Source organism: Stenella coeruleoalba, assembly GCF_951394435.1.
Source record: "Stenella coeruleoalba genome assembly, chromosome: 12".
In the NCBI taxonomy this organism is placed as follows: Eukaryota; Metazoa; Chordata; class Mammalia; order Artiodactyla; family Delphinidae; genus Stenella; species Stenella coeruleoalba.
This window is the reverse complement of record NC_137158.1, coordinates 11833784-11851937: the sequence shown is the minus strand read 5'-3', so window position 1 is coordinate 11851937 and position 18154 is coordinate 11833784. Positions and strand designations below refer to the sequence as shown.

At 44.1% G+C, this 18154-nt stretch overlaps 1 protein-coding gene across 4 annotated transcripts in view; it reads right to left on the bottom strand.

The window, feature by feature from the left end:
- The window catches only part of CD109 (CD109 molecule), a 150670-nt gene that overhangs the window by 73607 nt on the left and 58909 nt on the right, over window positions 1-18154 (bottom strand). For all 4 annotated transcript variants that reach the window (XM_079939828.1, XM_079939829.1, XM_079939827.1 and 1 more), the window contains one exon: window positions 14643-14768. In XM_079939828.1, the coding sequence (XP_079795954.1) occupies window positions 14643-14768 (126 nt within the window). The remainder of the gene's footprint in view (window positions 1-14642; window positions 14769-18154) is intronic.

Here is an 18154-nt window from a genome sequence, read left to right as displayed (position 1 = left end):
TAACTTTGTAGAAGTTTATTTTCAGTTATCTGCAACATGCAGTCTGTGAATTTCACGAGTTTTTCTTAACAATCCACTAACATAACAAGGTGACCTGTCTCTTTAATTCACTGCAGGTCATTGAAACAAACCGCTTAACCTGACTTCCCTCATTTGTGAAATGAGAACAAGATTAAATTAGATAATTTAGGAATTTATCAAGCAAGGGGAGCACATGTCAAACTAACAGGAAATGACTTCAAATTTGGTTTGTCTATCCCTATCAAAGCAAACCAATGAAGAATATATAAAATAGTCAAGAATGCAAAATCATCATGGACCAACACCCTTTATCTTCCTAATTCCTTGAAGTATTTTCTACTGTAACCCTTAAATCAGTACGCTTTACCCTATTTTTTTTTTTTTTTTTTTTTTTTTGTAGTACGCGGGCCTCTCACTGTCGTGGCCTCTCCCGTCGCGGAGCACAGGCTCCGGACGCGCAGGCTCAGCGGCCATGGCTCACGGGCCCAGCCGCTCTGCGGCATGTGGGATCCTCCCGGACCGGGGCACGAACCCGCGCCCCCCACATTGGCAGGCGGACTCTCAACCAGTGCGCCACCAGGGAAGCCCACTCTACCCTATTTTAACAGATACTGTTAATTATTTGCTTTTCCAGTGTCAACAAGAAAACGTGTGGCCTAGAATATCTTTTTTTCTCCAACTCCTCATATTTCTAATTCTCCATTCCTAATCATACGTAACACATTAAATAGAACCACTTCAAGATAGCTAAGAAATTCCACCAATGAAATGTGTATTCCAATTCTGATTCCCTAAGTTTATCAAAGCAAATACACAGATGCAGCTACAAGATACTGGCTTTTTTAAAAAAATCATATTTGTTTAACCTAAAGTAACTGTACATCACCTAAACTAACATGATAGTATAAATCAACTATACCTCAATAAAAAGTAAATAAAATTTTAATAAATAAACTGTACACCAGCAAACTATTTTTTAATCCTAAAAGAAGGATACAGTTCATTTCAAAGTATAAGACAAATATAACTACTTATATGCCAACAAAATAATTGTCTAAAACCTGGCTTCAGTGTTGGCATTTAAAGTAGTTCCCAAAGTATTGGCCCAAACCATCAAGCGCCTCCTTGGGACTTCCCTGGTGGCCCGGGTTCGATCCCTGGTCAGGGAACTAGATCCCACATGAATGCCACAACTAAGGAGCCCACCTGCCACAACTAAGACCCGGTGCAACCAAGTAAATAAATAATAATTATAAAAATAAAAAATAAAATAAATAAAGTAGATCCCAAAGAAACTGTGTTGATCAGTCTTTAAGAATCTCCACATTTGTCACTTCTATCTTAAAGTGTTTTCATGTCATATAAAGGAATGTTATAAATTACATGTCTTTGATTCATTTATAAGTTCTGATTTGTCACCCTCAAAAATTAAATCAAGAAGGCAATCTACCTTTAATACCTGTTTTACTGATAACATAAGAATTCTAGTCGTGGGACTTCCCTGGTGGTCCAGTGGTTAAGAATCTGCCTTCCAATGCAGGGGACGCAGGTTCAATCCCTGGTCGGGGAGCTAAGATCCCACATGCCACAGTGCAAGTAAGCCCATGCACCACAACTACTGAGCCTGCGTGCTCTGGAGCCCACGCATGACAACAAAAAGATGCCGCAACTAAGACCCGACGCAACCCACTGAATAAATACATAAAAATAAAATAAATATTAAAAAAAGAATTCTAGTCTTTAAATTACTTTTTTGCTTTACAAGTGAGGTAAAGCACAGGTAAGGCTGTGGAATAAGCAATTTAACAACGATGATGTCTGTTCCTCAAGTTAAGTTCATATAGCAAACACCAAGTGAGTACTACATGTAAAACAACACATGAGGCTCTGCAAAGGTTAATTACAGTTCTCAGCATCAGAAGTTCAGTCTAGAGAGGGAGCAGACACAGTCCGGTGCAAACCTGCAAGGCTGACAGTGCCCTGGAGTGTCATGCACTGTGCTCCTTCTCTCACTCTCCCCTATACTTGACTTACACACACTTCCACCTCTGCCCATCTTCCAAGACTTGGCTCAAATATTACTGCTTCTCTGGATCCCCAATTTAAAAGTAATCTCTATGCCTCCATGCACTTTCGTCCTCCTTTCTTTGTCACTTTTCACCCTGTATCCTGAATATTTAGGTACATGGCTTATCTTGCTGCAAGTTCTTTGAGAGCCAGGTCCATGTTACACCGCGGTTTTATCCTTCATAGTTTATCCCTTGAGTTGCCAACCTAACAGACTGCCTGATACCAAAAAAGTTCTCAAATAACATGTACTAGACTGAATAAAAAGTGCTAGCTTTGGCAAACGTGGAAAATCAACTAATTTGTTTGGGCCTCCTTTCAACAGCCTTGAAACCAACTTTTAGGCAATTATTTAACAAACAAGTAGTTACATTAGTTTACATTTGAAATAAAATTCTCCCTTCCTGCCTCCTACATTACCAGTCATCCCTGACAATTCCTGGATTTTCCATCTCTCTGGTTAGTCTCCTCCCCTTCATTCAGTCTGTAAACACTGTCACATCTTCTGTTCTCCTGGTACTCTTATCTTTCTGACTTGTTGCGTTAACGGTCCTTTCTTTTCTGATCTTGAAATGTTGGCCCTTCGCATCCTGAACCCAATGCTCTTGATAAGTGAGCTCATCAACGCTCATGGTGTTAACTGTCATCTCCACGCTAAACACTCCTAAACCTTTATCTCTGGCCATCCCTCAAGCTGCAGATTCAGACTCAAATCCACCTTCGGGACACCTCCACCTGAATGTTCTACAGAACATCCTGGACTCCTTTATCTGGGTTCAGCCTCCACCAGGGACCTTTTCTTGATCGCCTCTCCCCGTGCTGGGTTAGAGCCCCTTCTCTCCCATAATACCCTGTGTATCACTCTATCACTTTACTTAACACAGTATACTACAATTATCTGCTTTGTGCCCATCACCGGAAACAGACTATGAAGTCACTGGGGGCACAGCACCTAATTCAACATGCTTTCAAGGTTTGTTGAATGAATGTATGTATTAATGAATGAACGCATTGAATTTTGTCCCCGGGCTGGTTCTGATACCGGAGGCTCATCACATTAGCCTCAGTTATTGTACAGCATCTCCTGCAAGAAACTGAAATAACCTTCATACTATCCTGCGGAGGTACAGCCATTTGTCAAGTGACCCATGGTTTAAGTTAATTAAGTAAGGAGGCCATTGGACTGATGGGGCTCTCATGCTGTGGGTGCCCTACGTAAACAAACCAGGATCTAAGCCTGTGGATGCCTCACGGTTATGAAATCAAAATGCTAAGGACAACCAGTCAGAAACAGTCACCTAGGCTTTAAGCTATGGTCGATCTATGATGTCCTTTCTTTGCTTCCACCTTTTCTCTATAAAGTCTCTCCACCTCTTGTCTGAGGGGACTCTCCAACCACTTCCAGTCTGGCACTGCCAATTCCAATCGATTTCTCCTCAAATAAACTCAAATTTTTTTAATATGCTTCAGTATATCTTTTGAGATTTTGAGGTTTCCAGCGTGGTCTTTGGGAGACTGTAAGGTTTTTGAGAAAGCAGGATAAAAAAGCCCGTGAAGAGATCAAGGGTTTGGTCTTAGATATGAAGAATTATATCTTTTCTGTAAAAGAAAAGGATAAGCATGAGATGGGTGCAGACAAGATAGATCTGTAAATGTGGCAGAGAAATTTAAAGAAACTCCTATCTGATGACATGTGTTTTCTTTACAAAGTAGAAAGGGAGATTATCTACTGAGAGTGAGGATGGAGAAACCAGAATCTCCCCAGAAGATAGCATTTTCCTGAATCCCTTCCCTCATTAGAAAGAATCACAAATATTCTGGTACCCATCAAGACTGGAGCTAAACATCCAAAGAGCTGAAGTTGTTCTGTACCCGATAATTACTCATAGTGAGAGGACTTGGGAAGAATGGATCTAACCAACAACCAAGACACAGACTATATTGTCTGTGACACAGGGCTCCAGGCGGAAGGAGCCTGGTGCAGGCATCCTATGCCACAAGCACATTCACACCCTAAGAAGTTTCACCATCTGCAGCACCAAATACATTATGCTGTACAAGGGACAAACTGGTTTCCTTAGTAGAAAAGTACGAACGAGAAGCATGCTCTCTTTAAAAACAAACAAAAATCGCTCATTTAACCCTCTCTGTTGCTACTGAAAGGGCAAAGAGTTGAGGTCTTCAAAGACATGCAACATGACCAGCTTTCTTAGGCACCAAATTCAAGCAAGAGGAAAAAGCAGAAGTGTAGCTATAGCTTTGTACTGAATGGGAAAGGCACCCTTGAGGCAAACTAATTCTATGTGCTGCTCATTTCTCCTTTTCTTACTCCACCCAGCGCCTCAGTACTCATTTCAGGCTCCACCTTGGTACCCAGTGTGCTGCCGCCAGCAGTTGGAGTCCAGTGAGTTACAGATCTCCTCTGTGTCACTGACAAGGAAGCATCATACAGGACTACACACACATCACATGAGTATCAAGTTGCTGCCTTTGAGGTTGTACAATAATAAGATAAAATAATTGGATCCACTGCACAAAGGGTGTCCAGGACATCCCTGTACTTTCTGTGAACCTACTCAAACAAAAAGTTCTTTTAAAAAGTAATCTTCTTACAGATTCACAGACATAGAAAGTAAACTTATTGTTACCAAAGGGGAAAATGGGGGGGATAAATTAGGAGTTCATGATTAACAGATACACACTACTATATAGAAAATAGATAAACAACAAGGACCTACTATATAGCACAGGGAAATATATTCAATATTTTGTCATAGCCTATAATGGAAAAGAATCTGCAAAAATGGATATATATGTATACATAACTGAATCACTGTGCTGGCACCTGAAACAAGCACAGCGTTGTAAATCAACTCTACTTCAATTTAAAAACAGAGATGCAACTCTAAAAGGAAAAAATTAAAGTCATAGAACTAAAACAAAAAATTAATCTTATGGCTCATAATACCAAGATTATACAGTCTGCCAGGTGACAGCGAGCTAATCCTTAGTAAATACACTAATGGATACTACATAGTTCCCTACCAGGCAACGCATATGCTGTAACATGAGTCTCCTAGGCTCAAACCCTCAATTCAAAGTCCTGGCTGTTGTGTTCAGAATCTGAGACATTTTGAAAACAATGCAATGTATGAGGGAGCGACGCGTGTGGCAACCGAAAATCATGTGACAGAGGTGGGCACCCTCCCCACCAATGCATCCAGACAGCCCTGTTGACATCTATGTTCAACCAAAAAAGTGACTGTCTTGAAAGAGCAATTGCAGCACATATTAAATAATTTAACGTTCTAGAGCTGAAAAGTATCAGGAAATCTAGCTTCTAGCCCTGACCCTACCATAACACCACCTGAGCCCAACCAGGTCACTAAGATTCTTCCTCCATCAAAGGAGGAGATGAGTCTGGGTTACCTCTAAGATCCTCTCCAGCACCAAAACCCTGTGAGATGCGCTGATGGACTTCTCAGACTCCCCATTTCACCGATGATCAGGACACGCTAAAATCCGATACCAAAGTTTTCTGACTGAAGAGAGGGGTCGGTAAGGGACATGTGAAAGGAAGGGCAGCCCTAGGGTAGCTTCTGGAGGGAAAGAACAAGACAAGGAACTCCTGACATATATTAGCTTGGAGCCAGAATTTAATTAAATGCGTGCCCCCAGGGACTGACAATTAGCAGATCCAACGACCCAATAAAGTCACAGGAATAATACGGCACAAAACTTGCGCGTGCATCTTGAATTTCACAAGAGACCAGGATATTCAGTTCTTGACTGAAATCTTTTTTAATCTTCAAAGTCAGAAAGTCCAGAATATTAATCCAAAAGACCTGTTTCCTACTGGCTCACAGGTGCCCCAAGTACACAGCTATATACTGCACGTAACCTCAGAATGAAAATATATGAACATATCTCTACTAAGTTGTAGTCTCATATAGAAGACTGGGACTATAGGTCATAGAGCGTCACAAAGGATACAATGACCAGTAGCAACAGTCTAGGAGAAACTGTTCAATCACTCCATTCACTCATTCTTTCATCCCACAAGCATAACTGAGTTCCTACAACAGGACAGAATAAATGTGGAAATTAATCACACAGAACTCTTGTCTTACAGATGCACCCCAAGTGCCCATCAACAGATGACTGGCTTAAGAAGATGTGATGTGTGTGTGTGTGTGTGTGTGTGTGTGTGTGTGTGTGTGTATAAAACGGAATACTACTTAGCTGTAAAAAAGAACGAAATTCCATTTTCAGTAACGTGGATGGACCTAGAGAATATTATGCTTAGTGAACTAGGTCAGAGAAAGATAAATACTATGATATCACTCGTATGTGGAATCTGAAAAATGATACAAATGAATCTGTATACAAAACAGAAACACACTCACAGACATAGAAAACAAACTTATGGCTACCAAAGGGGAAAGGTGGAGGGGGGAGGGATAAATTAGGAGTATGGGATTAACAGACACAAACTACTATACACAAAATAGACAAGCAGGGCTTCCCTGGTGGCGCAGTGGTTGAGAGTCCGCTTCCCAATGCAGGGGACACGGGTTCGTGCCCCGGTCCAGGAGGATCCCACATGCCGCGGAGTGGCTGGGCCTGTGAGCCGTGGCCGCTGAGCCTGCGCGTCCGGAGCCTGTGCTCCGCAGCGGGAGAGGCCACAGCAGTGAGAGGCCCACGTACCGCACAAAAAAAAAAAAAAAAAAATAGACAAGCAACAAGGATTTACTGTATATCACAGGAAATTTTACCCAATATCTTGAAATAACCTATAATGGAATATAATCTGAAAAAAAGACAAATCACTATGCTGCACACCCTAAATTAACACAGTATTATAAATCAACTATACTTCAATTAAAAAGAAAGAACTTGAGTCTTCCGGGAACTCACAGTCTAATAAGTAAGGCAGTCATATTCTGTTAAGCTACACTAATCACGGTTTGGAAAGATGAAACGAATTCTGGAAGTTGATGGTGGTGATGTTTGTACAACAATGTGAATGTATTTGATGCTACTGAACTACACACTTAAAAACGGCTAAGACGGTAAATTTCATGTATACCTTAACACACCGAAAAAGGAAAGAAAAGCCTACACGGATCAGTAAGTGCTGTAGAGGTGCTGGGTAGAAGGACCTATGGAAGAACGGAGAATGAAGTGCTAGCCTCCACCAGCTGACATGCTCTAAAAAATCCAAATTCTAAAACTAACTCCTCCTTCCTTTCTTCACTGCACATGCAAGCAAGAACTTACGGTCTTTCCCCCCAAAAGCAGCCTTCTTTCAAGCAGAGGCTAGCAAAAGGATTTTGGAAGCCACATCCACGTTCCAGAGAAGATGCACTGTTTGCTGACCTGTCACAGGCGGCTCCATGCTCTGTTCAGCCGTCATCACCTGCCAGGGGATCACCAGATGCCACTTGTGGAGCGTTCCAAGCTCAAGAACTGTCCAAACGAATGTGTGCTCTTTTGCAAAGGACGATGGCTTCAGAAAAACCCTGACAGCAGAAGCAAACTGACCAGGGAACAGCTGAGCAGAAAGATAGATAAGGAGCATCTGAAAGGCTACAAAAAGCCACGCAGTGCCCCTCTACCTGACGTTCCACAACAACTAGCTCAGGAGAAAGGAGACGTCATCGTTACAAACAAAGGAACAATTCAGTGCAGACTGCCTCTGAACTACACAACAATTTTACACCCACAAACTAGCACACAGGGCTCCGAAAAAGTCATCTCAGGCCTCGGGGCTATCACGCTTTCTACCTTCTATTTCTCGTCTGCCAGCCCAACACTGGCCTAAGATCAAAACAAGGGCTGAGAAACTGCGGTCAGCTGCAGCCAGAAGAGACTGAGAGGTCGTCTGGTTCAGGGGTTCCTACGCAGGCTGTGTACCCAGATCTCCAGAAGGGCTGCTGTAAAAATTGAGACCGTGACCCCAAATCTGCTTTAGAAAGTCTAGGCTGCCAGGGGGCCGTGCGGAGCTACTCACCTAGAGGGGTCAAGTAAGCAGCTCCGTCTCACCACCAGGGAGTTCCAAGAACGAATCAGGGGCGTGCCTTTTCCACTACCCACCACCGCCTCTCACTGGAAGAGACAGAACCCGAAGATGCCTAGCTGTGGGCACACAGCAGCACTTCTCAAATCGTGGTCCTGAAAACAAATAGGATTTCCTAGAGTGCTAATGTAAAATGCAAACTCCTGGGTCGCTGCCTGCGATACTGACTTGCCGTCTGGGGGCGGGGCGCTGGGCTGCGCAACTTGAACGAGAGCTGCCATCGGCGGGTTCCCAGGCACACGGCTGCGTGGGAACCACGGCTAAGTCCCAGCAGCGGGAGCCGTACCAGCCACTCTGGGAGGAAAGACACGCTGTCTGCTCCCAAGGAAGGAAGGTGCAGGGCTGCGATATCCAGAAGCAGGGCTCTCTCAGTGCTCTTCCTTCGGGTCCTCAGAGGAATGTGACACCGATGCTTGAGTCGCCCAGAGACCTGAAACTCTGGGCCAGCCAAGGCTGCCCAAGGGAGAGGGCAGTGTGGTAAGATCCCTCCTGCCTCCTGGGAGCCTGGTGCTCAGACACCGGCGCCAGCCTCTCTTTTAAAGAACCTCTAAAACTGCCTTCTAGTAACCTGGAATACAATTTATAATCAAAGACGCCAGAAAATTTGCAACTAAATCCGGAATATACACACAACAGAAGATGCGTCAGCCTTAAAAAGGGAAGGAAATTCTGACGCGTGCTATAACCTGGATGAGCCTTAAAGACGTTAAACTAAGTGGAATAAAGTCACAAAAAGACATACACTCTATGAGTCCACTTCTTTGAGGTACTTAGAGTCGTCAAAATCATACAGACAGAAAGTAGAACGATGGGCGCCGGGGACGTGAGGGCAGGGCTGGAAGGAGGGAAACGCGCAGTTATTGCTTCATAGGTACAGAGTTTCCGTTTTGCAAGATGAAAAGAGCTCTGGAGATGGATGGTGCACAACACTGTTGCAAAACATTGTGAATGTATTTAATACCACTGAACTGTACACTTTAAAATAGTTAAGACAGTAAATCTCCTGTTATGTATATTTTACCACAATTTAAAAAATAGGGAGGAAAAAAAAACATTTGCAACTATTTGGGAGAACCAAGGATACCAGTCAAGAGATAAGGCAACTAGAGAAATACTACAAAAAACGAAAATACAAGCGATGCCTGACTTTTAAAACAAATCATCTTCCCAAGGTGTATTTGTAAGATGATTATCAACTTAGAGCCCATTTCCCCGCTTGACCTATAACAACTCTGTAAAACACGTGTCTGTGGAGGGGTATTATGGCTAAAATAAACCCCTCCCCTCTGCAGGGAGGGTCTGCTGCTCCAGAAAGTTAAGGGAGAACTGATGGAAAAGGGCCTGGAGATGTGGAAGGGACCAAAGTGTGGGAAAGCCGGCAGGGACGGTAATTGTCCCCAAAGCAGCAAAGAATAAGTCCCATCCGATGCAATCATATAGATTAAGTATATGCATAAATAGCACACAAAAAAGTCAGAGTTCTTACTAAATTTTACTAACTGTAAGAGGGCTTAAAAATAATAATCATCAAGACTTGCTTTATAACAATGCCACTGATTACCTGCGTGTCACTACAAATCAAAGCTCTGGTAAGTCCTGTATACATTGTCCTCCAGTAGTAATACTAAAATCAGGCCATATTTTTTCTAGAGACAAAATGGGATTTCAAAACAGTCTCCTGAAAATAATTATTTTCCCCTCCCTAAAATTTATACTAAGCATGGTCACTGCCTTGGGAAAATAAAAATATGGTCCATAATGGTGGACTGTTTAAATGATAAATATATTTCCTCCATAATAATTATTCACAGCTAAAAGGAAAAGAGTTTAATAATAAGCAATATAGAGTCCCTGAATGCTGTGCAGGAGTCAAGGAAAGATAAACCAGAGACCAAGGCTGGATCCAGTCTGCTTGTCATAACATTTCTTTGACTATACTGACCTCTGGTGGCCATTGGAGGAGTCTTTTTTTTTTTTAATAACGGGGCTTATTTTCCCTTAGTTGTGTCCCTTCACATTGTATCACATAGGGGGGCTCCTTTTACAATGTATATGTATATTAAATCATCACATTGCACACTTTAAATATCTTACAATTTTATTTGTCAATTATATCTCAGTAAAGCTGGAAGGAAAAAACATGATATCACCACTAATAAGTTCCTGATCAGTATGCCTGTCTTCAAAAAGATAAAGATGTTTGGGGCTTCCCTAGTGGCGCAGTGGTTGAGAGTCCGCCTGCCGATGCAGGGGACACGAGTTCGTGCCCCGGTCCGGGAAGATCCCACATGCCGCAGAGCGGCTGCGCCCGTGAGCCATGGCCGCTGAGCCTGCGCGTCCGGAGCCTGTGCTCCGCAACGGGAGAGGCCACAACAGTGAGAGGCCCGCGTACCGCAAAAAAAAAAAAAAAGTGATCAAGAGACTGGCACAACATTGTAAATCAACTATACTTCAATAAAAATATATATATTTTAAAAAAAGATAAAGAAGTTTATAGAATGTGGAAAAGGGGACATTATATTTAGTTCAAGACCAATGACTATGGTAAAGCTTTCACGCATTCATTTAACAAGTACTGACTTCTACCTTGTGCAAAGAACCGCGCTAAGTCTCCAAGACACAGGGGAACAAAACTCTGCCTACCGACCTCATACGGCCTCTGCGTATCAGGTCCTGCCAATCAAGCGACAGGAATGGACTAAGAGAAGCACAGCGTGCTACGCAAACGTCCAGAGGCGCTAGGCCATCAAAGATAATGCCTGAGGACAAAAGCAAGGAGCTAGAAAAACAGCAGAAAAACAGGGTTCCAGGCAGAGGAAGCAGCCTGCGTGGAAGGCTCTGGGACAGGACGGACTGGCGAGTTTAAGAAACTTAAGGAATAATACATCTAAAGCATAGAGTTCAAGGGTAAGGGTGGCCCTTAACAAGGCCAGAGAGGTGGGCAAGGACCAGATTTTGTGAATTTTTTTAAATTTTTCAAGCACTTGAATTTCCTTAAGAGCATTTATCTTTTTTTCCTATTAAAGCAATAGGACAGGTCAAGTCCACAAACTACTGAATGAGAAATCCGGTAATTCTTTCACCCTGCAGTCTCACATCTCCCAGCCTTTCTCCACTATTCTAGTCTCCTCTCTCCCCTGGTACATATTCTGTGTACCACTCACTGAACAAAGGAATCCCAGAGAGGCTGCTACCCACAAGGCTGAGACCTGGTCACTGTGCAGAGGTGGCCTCAGAATGGGCCAGCAATGGACATCTGACCCAGTGACCCATCTGCGGGCTGCCAGCCACCCATGCAGAGGCTTGCTTGTAGTACTCTGAGGACATGGTTATTAGGCTAAGCCAGTGCGCTCAGTCCAGATCTGGACCAGAGAACACCCTAGAGGCTGGAGAGAAGTGAGGGGAATGGGGCCGACCACAGGGACAGAGGAAGCCGCTGGCCCCAAAGCACAGGCGCTCATGCTGACAACAGACCATCTTTATCCCCAGGCGGCCTGAGTGAGACTCGCTCCTTGGAGGCACCTGACGGGCCTCACTGACTGAGCGCCTCACAAGTCCTCTGCTATTGCACCACCTCGTGTTCTTCTGTCACCCTTGTGTCACTTAACTTTGTCATAACTGTCACCTCCCCACAATAGTCTTTGAAGACAGAGATCAGATGTTAGGCTTCCTGGTATCCTATCACCGCACTGTAAGCCCTCAACACATATTTGATGGAGGATGGTAGATGGATAGATGGACGGGGGGATGGATGAATGGATAGATGGATGGATGGATGGACAAACAGCTGATTCCTGGGGAAATGATAATGAAATCAAAACGTGGGAACAGAGAATAGTCCTAACTCCTTAAAACTCACAACATGCCTCCTAATCTGTAGCTCCCAGCATCCTCGACGCGCTCCAATCCCTCCGTTCTCCCCAGTCCCCAGACCCCGGGGCTCTCCTCCACCTTCCCTGCCTCGACACAAACCCTCCTCTCTCCTACGTCTCACAAACACCTACTCGGTCCGCCTTTTCTACAAGCTCCAATGTCTGGTCCCCCCGGCGTTCATCACCCCCGCTCTCAGCCCCCATAACTCCTTGTACGCTTTCTCACTTCCTCTGTGGCACAAACTCTCCACGAGGCCAGCGTGATCCTCGTCTTCATGCAGACGCTCAAAAAACATGTGCTAAGGGGACCTAGTTCTGCTTTTAAAATGTGGCCCCCGAAAATGCTAACTAAAGGAAAATTTTTTAAGTTTTAATTTATTAGGTACTTGGTACTTTTATCTTACCTCAGGCCACCCGCTAATGAATGACTAAGTGGCTCTCGAAGGAGGAGGGAGAGGACATTTTTCGAAGGGGACACTTGGTGACATCTGGAGACATCTCTGGTTGTCACGACTTGGAGGGAGGGGACAGCTGCTACTGGCATTTAGTGGGTTATGGTCAGAGATGCTGCTAAACATCCCACACTGCACAGGACATCCCCGCAGCAAAGAATTTTTTACCGTAATGTCAAAAGTGAGAAGCCCTGTTCTAATAGAATTTTTAAAGCTCTCATGTATATACATTTTAATAAATTCCAAAAAAAATTTAGAAATATTCAATGAATCTTCAAACACCACAGAGTGATGCACCAGAGAAAACCCGAGGCGGAGACACGGAGGGCGTTCTAGTGCCCCTGCGCTGTTAGACCTCGGAGCCATGGGAGTTGGCAGCAAATCCAGGAAGTAAGCGGGGGAGCTGGGCAGAACGAAGCATAGGGGAGCAGAAGACTGATGTAGCTGTTACGGTCACTAGAGTTTTGTTGTTGTTTTTGCTTTTGCTTTTAACATCTTTATTGGACTATAATTGCTTTACAATGGTGTGTTAGTTTCTGCTGTATAACACAGTGAATCAGCTATATGTATACATATATCCCCATATCTCTTTGCTCTTGCGTCTCCCTCCCACCCTCCCTATCCCACCCCTCCAGGTGGTCACAAAGCACCGAGCTGATCTCCCTGTGCTATGCGGCTGCTTCCCACTAGCTATCTATTTTACATTTGGTAGTGTATATATGTCCATGCCACTCTGCCACTTTGTCCCAGCTTACCCTTACCCCTCCCCGTGTCCTCAAGTCCATTCTCTACGTCTGTGTCTTTATTCCTGTCCCGCCCCTAGGTTCGTCAGAACCTTTTCTTTTTTTTAGATTCCATATATATGTGTTAGCATATGGTATTTGGTTTTCTCTTTCTGACTTACTTCACTCTGTATGACAGACACTAGGTCCATCCACCTCACTACAAATAACTCAGTTTCATTTCTTTTTATGGCTGAGTAATATTCCGTTATATATATGTGCCACATCTTCTTTATCCATTCTTCTGTCAATGGACACTTAGGTTGCTTCCATGTCCTGGCTATTGTAAATAGTGCTGCAATGAACATTGTGGTACATGACTCTTTTTGAATTATGGTTTTCTCAGGGTATATGCCCAGTACTGGGATTGCTGGATCATATGGTAATTCTATTTTTAGTTTTTTAAGGAACCTCCATACTGTTCTCCATAGTGGCTGTATCAATTTACATTCCCACCAACAGTGCAAGAGGTTTCCCTTTTCTCCACACCCTCTCCAGCATTTACTGTTTGTAGATTTTTTGATGATGGCCATTCTGACCAGTATGAGGTGATACCTCATTGTGGTTTTGATTTGCATTTCTCTAATGATTAGCGATGTTGAGCATCCTTTCATGTGTTTGTTGGCTGCATGAGCTGCTTGTATATTTGGGAGATTAATCCTCTGTCCGTTGATTTGTTTGCAAGTATTTTCTCCCATTTTGAGGGCTGTGTCTTCATCTTGTTTATGGTTTCCTTTGCTGTGCAAAAGCTTTTAAGTGTCATTAGGTCCCATTTGTTTATTTTTGGTTTTATTTCCATTACTCTAGGAGGTGGGTCAAAAAGCATCTTGCTGTGATTTATGTCATAGAGTGTTCTGCCTATGTTTTCCTCTAAGAGTTTTATAGTGTCTGGCCTTATGAAATTAGAACACTCCCTAACACCATATACAAAAGTAAACTCAAAATAGATTAAAGAGTTTTTAAACAAAGATAAAGTAGGTTAGACCAATCTCTCATCAGAAGTCATTACTCTGAGATATAAGATTTGCCAAATAATTGCTATGTACTCATTACTTAGTTTTAAAATACTCAATGTGTGCAGTAACTAAATACAATAAATATTTAATCAGCTTTATACTAAAATGTGAAATGTCTTAACCTTCAAACGTTGCATTATATAAAAAGACAACAATGATTGAAACTCTAATATGTTATAACACAGGCTAACCCATTGCTAATAGAAGTAAATTAAAAATAAAACCACTTAAATTATCTAGATACTCAGATTAATGTTTTTCTGTTCACTAAATAAATGACTTCAGAGATATTTTCCCCACTGGACCTATTTAAAACATTTTAACATTCCCCCTCAAAATGTATTTATACTCACATTCACTTGAACTTGGATGGACCAGTCACCAAGCATTGGATGGGAAGATAACTGGAAAGTTTTGGAAACGACTCCAAGATCACTTTGTTCTGACAGCCACTGTTGGATCAAATTTGACTTGGGATCCTACAACGAAAACCATGCATGTTAACGACATAAAACCCCCCGTCTGATGTATCCAACCTAGTTACGAATACGGCCCTGCAGTCCTCCCAGGCACATGCAAAGTGTGGGACAGAGGGAGTTCTTGGAAAATGTCAGCTCTATGCTACCAAAGACGATGAATAAAAATTACTTCTTTTCTCATATTCTCCTGAGAGCATCTTTACTCTGCTCCACCTTTTAAATCTTGGCACGTACTTCCTTCTACATGAAACACTACAACGTGTACCTCACCAGACCTATGCTGCTGCTGGTGGTGTCGCTGAGAGAAAACCCCGCTGTAGGGATAGCAGGCCCCTGTATCAAAGGCACTCTGCCTTATCACCACCACTCACACATCATTCAGTCACTAGGATTCCCCTACAGCACAGGATTATCCTCCCATTACAGCTGAGAAAACGGGTGCCCAGAGGGGTTAGGTAAGCCCTCGACCACAAACAGCTGGTCCAATATCACAGCACCAACACATGATGGAACTCAGGATTCAAACCCATGTGTCTTTTGACTCAACAAAAGTTGTGTCATGGGGGTGCTTAACCAAGGGGATGCATGAAGAACACCTGAGTCTTCCCAGGGTCTCCCAGAGCACGCTGCCTCCATCCAATCCCATCCCAGCCCCGTCAACTCTGTCCCTTTAACATCTCACGTCCAGCCACCATTTTCTAACTATCGCAACTAACCTCTCTCCTCCAGTCTTGCCCCTCCAATACATCTTCCCCACTGCCAAACACAAACCTGTGGCTGGGGCAAAGTGGCTGAAACACCAGACACCGTTCCTGGCAGATTACAAGCGATGAGCAAACACTCGCTATGACCAGTGTATCAGACCACCAGGTGACGATGGCTTCTGTTTGCCGGCAGAATGAGATCTACACTCGTCTGCGTAGTTTACAAGACTTAGTCAGCTGACCCCATCTACATTTCTACGCACATCTTCCTCCAAACATACAGACTTGTTTGCAGTTCGCCCCAAACGCCCATGCACCCAGGCCTCTACCATTGCTGCATTGAAGGCCCTTCCTTCCTTGTCCAGATGGTGAAATAAGCTCCAACTTCCTGCCCTCTACACATGCCTCCAAGAGGCAGAAGTGGCCACTCCCTGGAGAAACCCCAATGCGCCCGGAGTTTACCCCCCTAACACGTACTACTGTTTAAGGTTATCATTTGTTATCTGGGTTTTTTGGTGTTTTTTGTCATTGTTACTTTTTTTTTTTTTTTTTTTTTTTGCAGTACGCGGGCCTCTCACCGCTGTGGCCTCTCCCGTTGCGGAGCACAGGCTCCGGACGCGCAGGCTCAGCGGCCATGGCTCACGGGCCCAGCCGCTCCGCGGCATGTGGGATCTTCCCGGACCGGGACACGAACCCGCGTCCCCTGCATCGGCAGGTGGACTCTCAACCACTGCACCACCAGGGAAGCCCCATTGTTACTTTTTGGTTTTGGTGTTTCTTTGTTCCCTGGATTATGAACTCTGGGATCAAATTTTTTCCCTGATTCTTTTTTTTTTTTTTGAATTTTATTTATTTTTTTATACAGCAGGTTCTTATTAGTTATCCATTTTATACATATTAGTGTATATATGTCAATCCCAGTCTCCCAATTCATCCCATCACCATCCCTGATTCCTAATCTCTATCCTCTGACTCAAGGTAGCGAGTTGGCCTGGTTATTAGAAGCCAGAGGAAACCTCCCTCCGCAAGCAGGGGAGACTGTGTAAGTCGGGGTAAGTACAATGCTGAGAACTGAGTAGGAAGTGGTCTAGGAAGGCAGAAACTAATTGTTAAAACCAAAGATCAGGGGGCTACCCTGGTGGCGCAGTGGTTAAGAATCCGCCTGCCAATGCAGGGCACACGGGTTCGATCCCTGGTCCGGGAAGATCCCACATGCCGCGGAGCAACTAAGCCCGTGCACCACAACTACTGAACCTGCGCTCTAGAGCCCGTGAGCCACAACTACTGAACCTGAAAGCCACAACTACTGAGCCCATGCACCTAGAGCCCGTGCTCCGCAACAAGAGAAGCCACCGCAATGAGAAGCCTGCGCACCGCAACAAAGAGTAGCCCCCGCTCGCCTCAACTAGAGAAAGCCCGCGTGCAGCAACTAAGACCCAACGCAGCCAAAAATAAATAAATATATTTTTAAAAAAACCAAAGACCACAGGCGGGTCAAGAATAAGCAGGTCACCATCCTTGGCAAGCCCTGGGGCAGGCAGTGCAGTCAGAGCTGGCTCTCCTGCCCCTGTCAAGACTGGGATGGCTACGGAGCTCAAAGGATCAAAAATAAATGAAGAAATACAAAGAGCTAATAAATATATGCTGTCTAAGAATTAAGGGAATGCAAATGAAAACAATGAAAGGCCATTTTTCTTCCATCACACTGACAAAAATAAAAAATGATAATAATAATTCCCAGTGTCACTTAAAATGTAGGGAGAGAAATGTACGTAGTCCGCCGATGTATTATTTTGGTGAAGGTACACATTTCTCCCACAACCCTACAAACAAAGGAAATCCAAACTGAAGTCTTCGATGACCTGGAGGATATGCAGGGCTGGGAGTGAATGAGATAAATCCCTCGTTTCCCAAGCCTGTCTTGGACCTGGGCATATCACCCACAAGGAAGAGACAGAGAATGTAGAAATGCCAGAAATCCTTACAGAGCGCATGAGGATTTGAACAGGCGACGCATGGCGGCATCACAGCAGAGCCCAGCATTTGCATGTGGTCACCTGCTACTGGGATGCACACAGGACAGCCAAGTAGGATATGAACAGTGCCCCTGTCACAGCCTGAATAGCCACGTGGCTGGAGACACTGGGAAAGGGGCCCCTCCTTGAGGTGGCCTGTGTCAGCCACCTCAAGCAATAAACTCCCTGGCTGGAGAAGGCAAATATTTCCGCCAGTCCCCAGAGTCCTGGATTACGCACAAGGTGTGTGCCTAGCATGCAGAATTAAAGACATCAAATCACTTAAATAAGGTGCCACCACTGCTCCAGGCCAAAGTGTCAGAGCACAGGCACAGGGCAGACCCCAAGCTAGCAGCTGTGCCCACAAGATCACTCACCTATACCAGGAGCAACAACTTCTCAGGAAGGGCAGCCAGGGTAGAAAACAGCGTGCCAGCTGACATCACACGTTGGAGACACTTATTTCCGTAGTGTAAGGACAGACTGGCTGCAGAAAGCCAGAATTAGGGGAAGAGGTTTATTCCACCATAAAGAGGTCCCTGAAGCCCCTTTGCTTCCTGAGAAGGTCAGTTACTGGGTCAGGGAAAACACCCAATGATCCCAAAAGAACACTGAACATGCCTGAACATGCTATGATGGTCAATATTTTAGCCACATCCTACAGTCA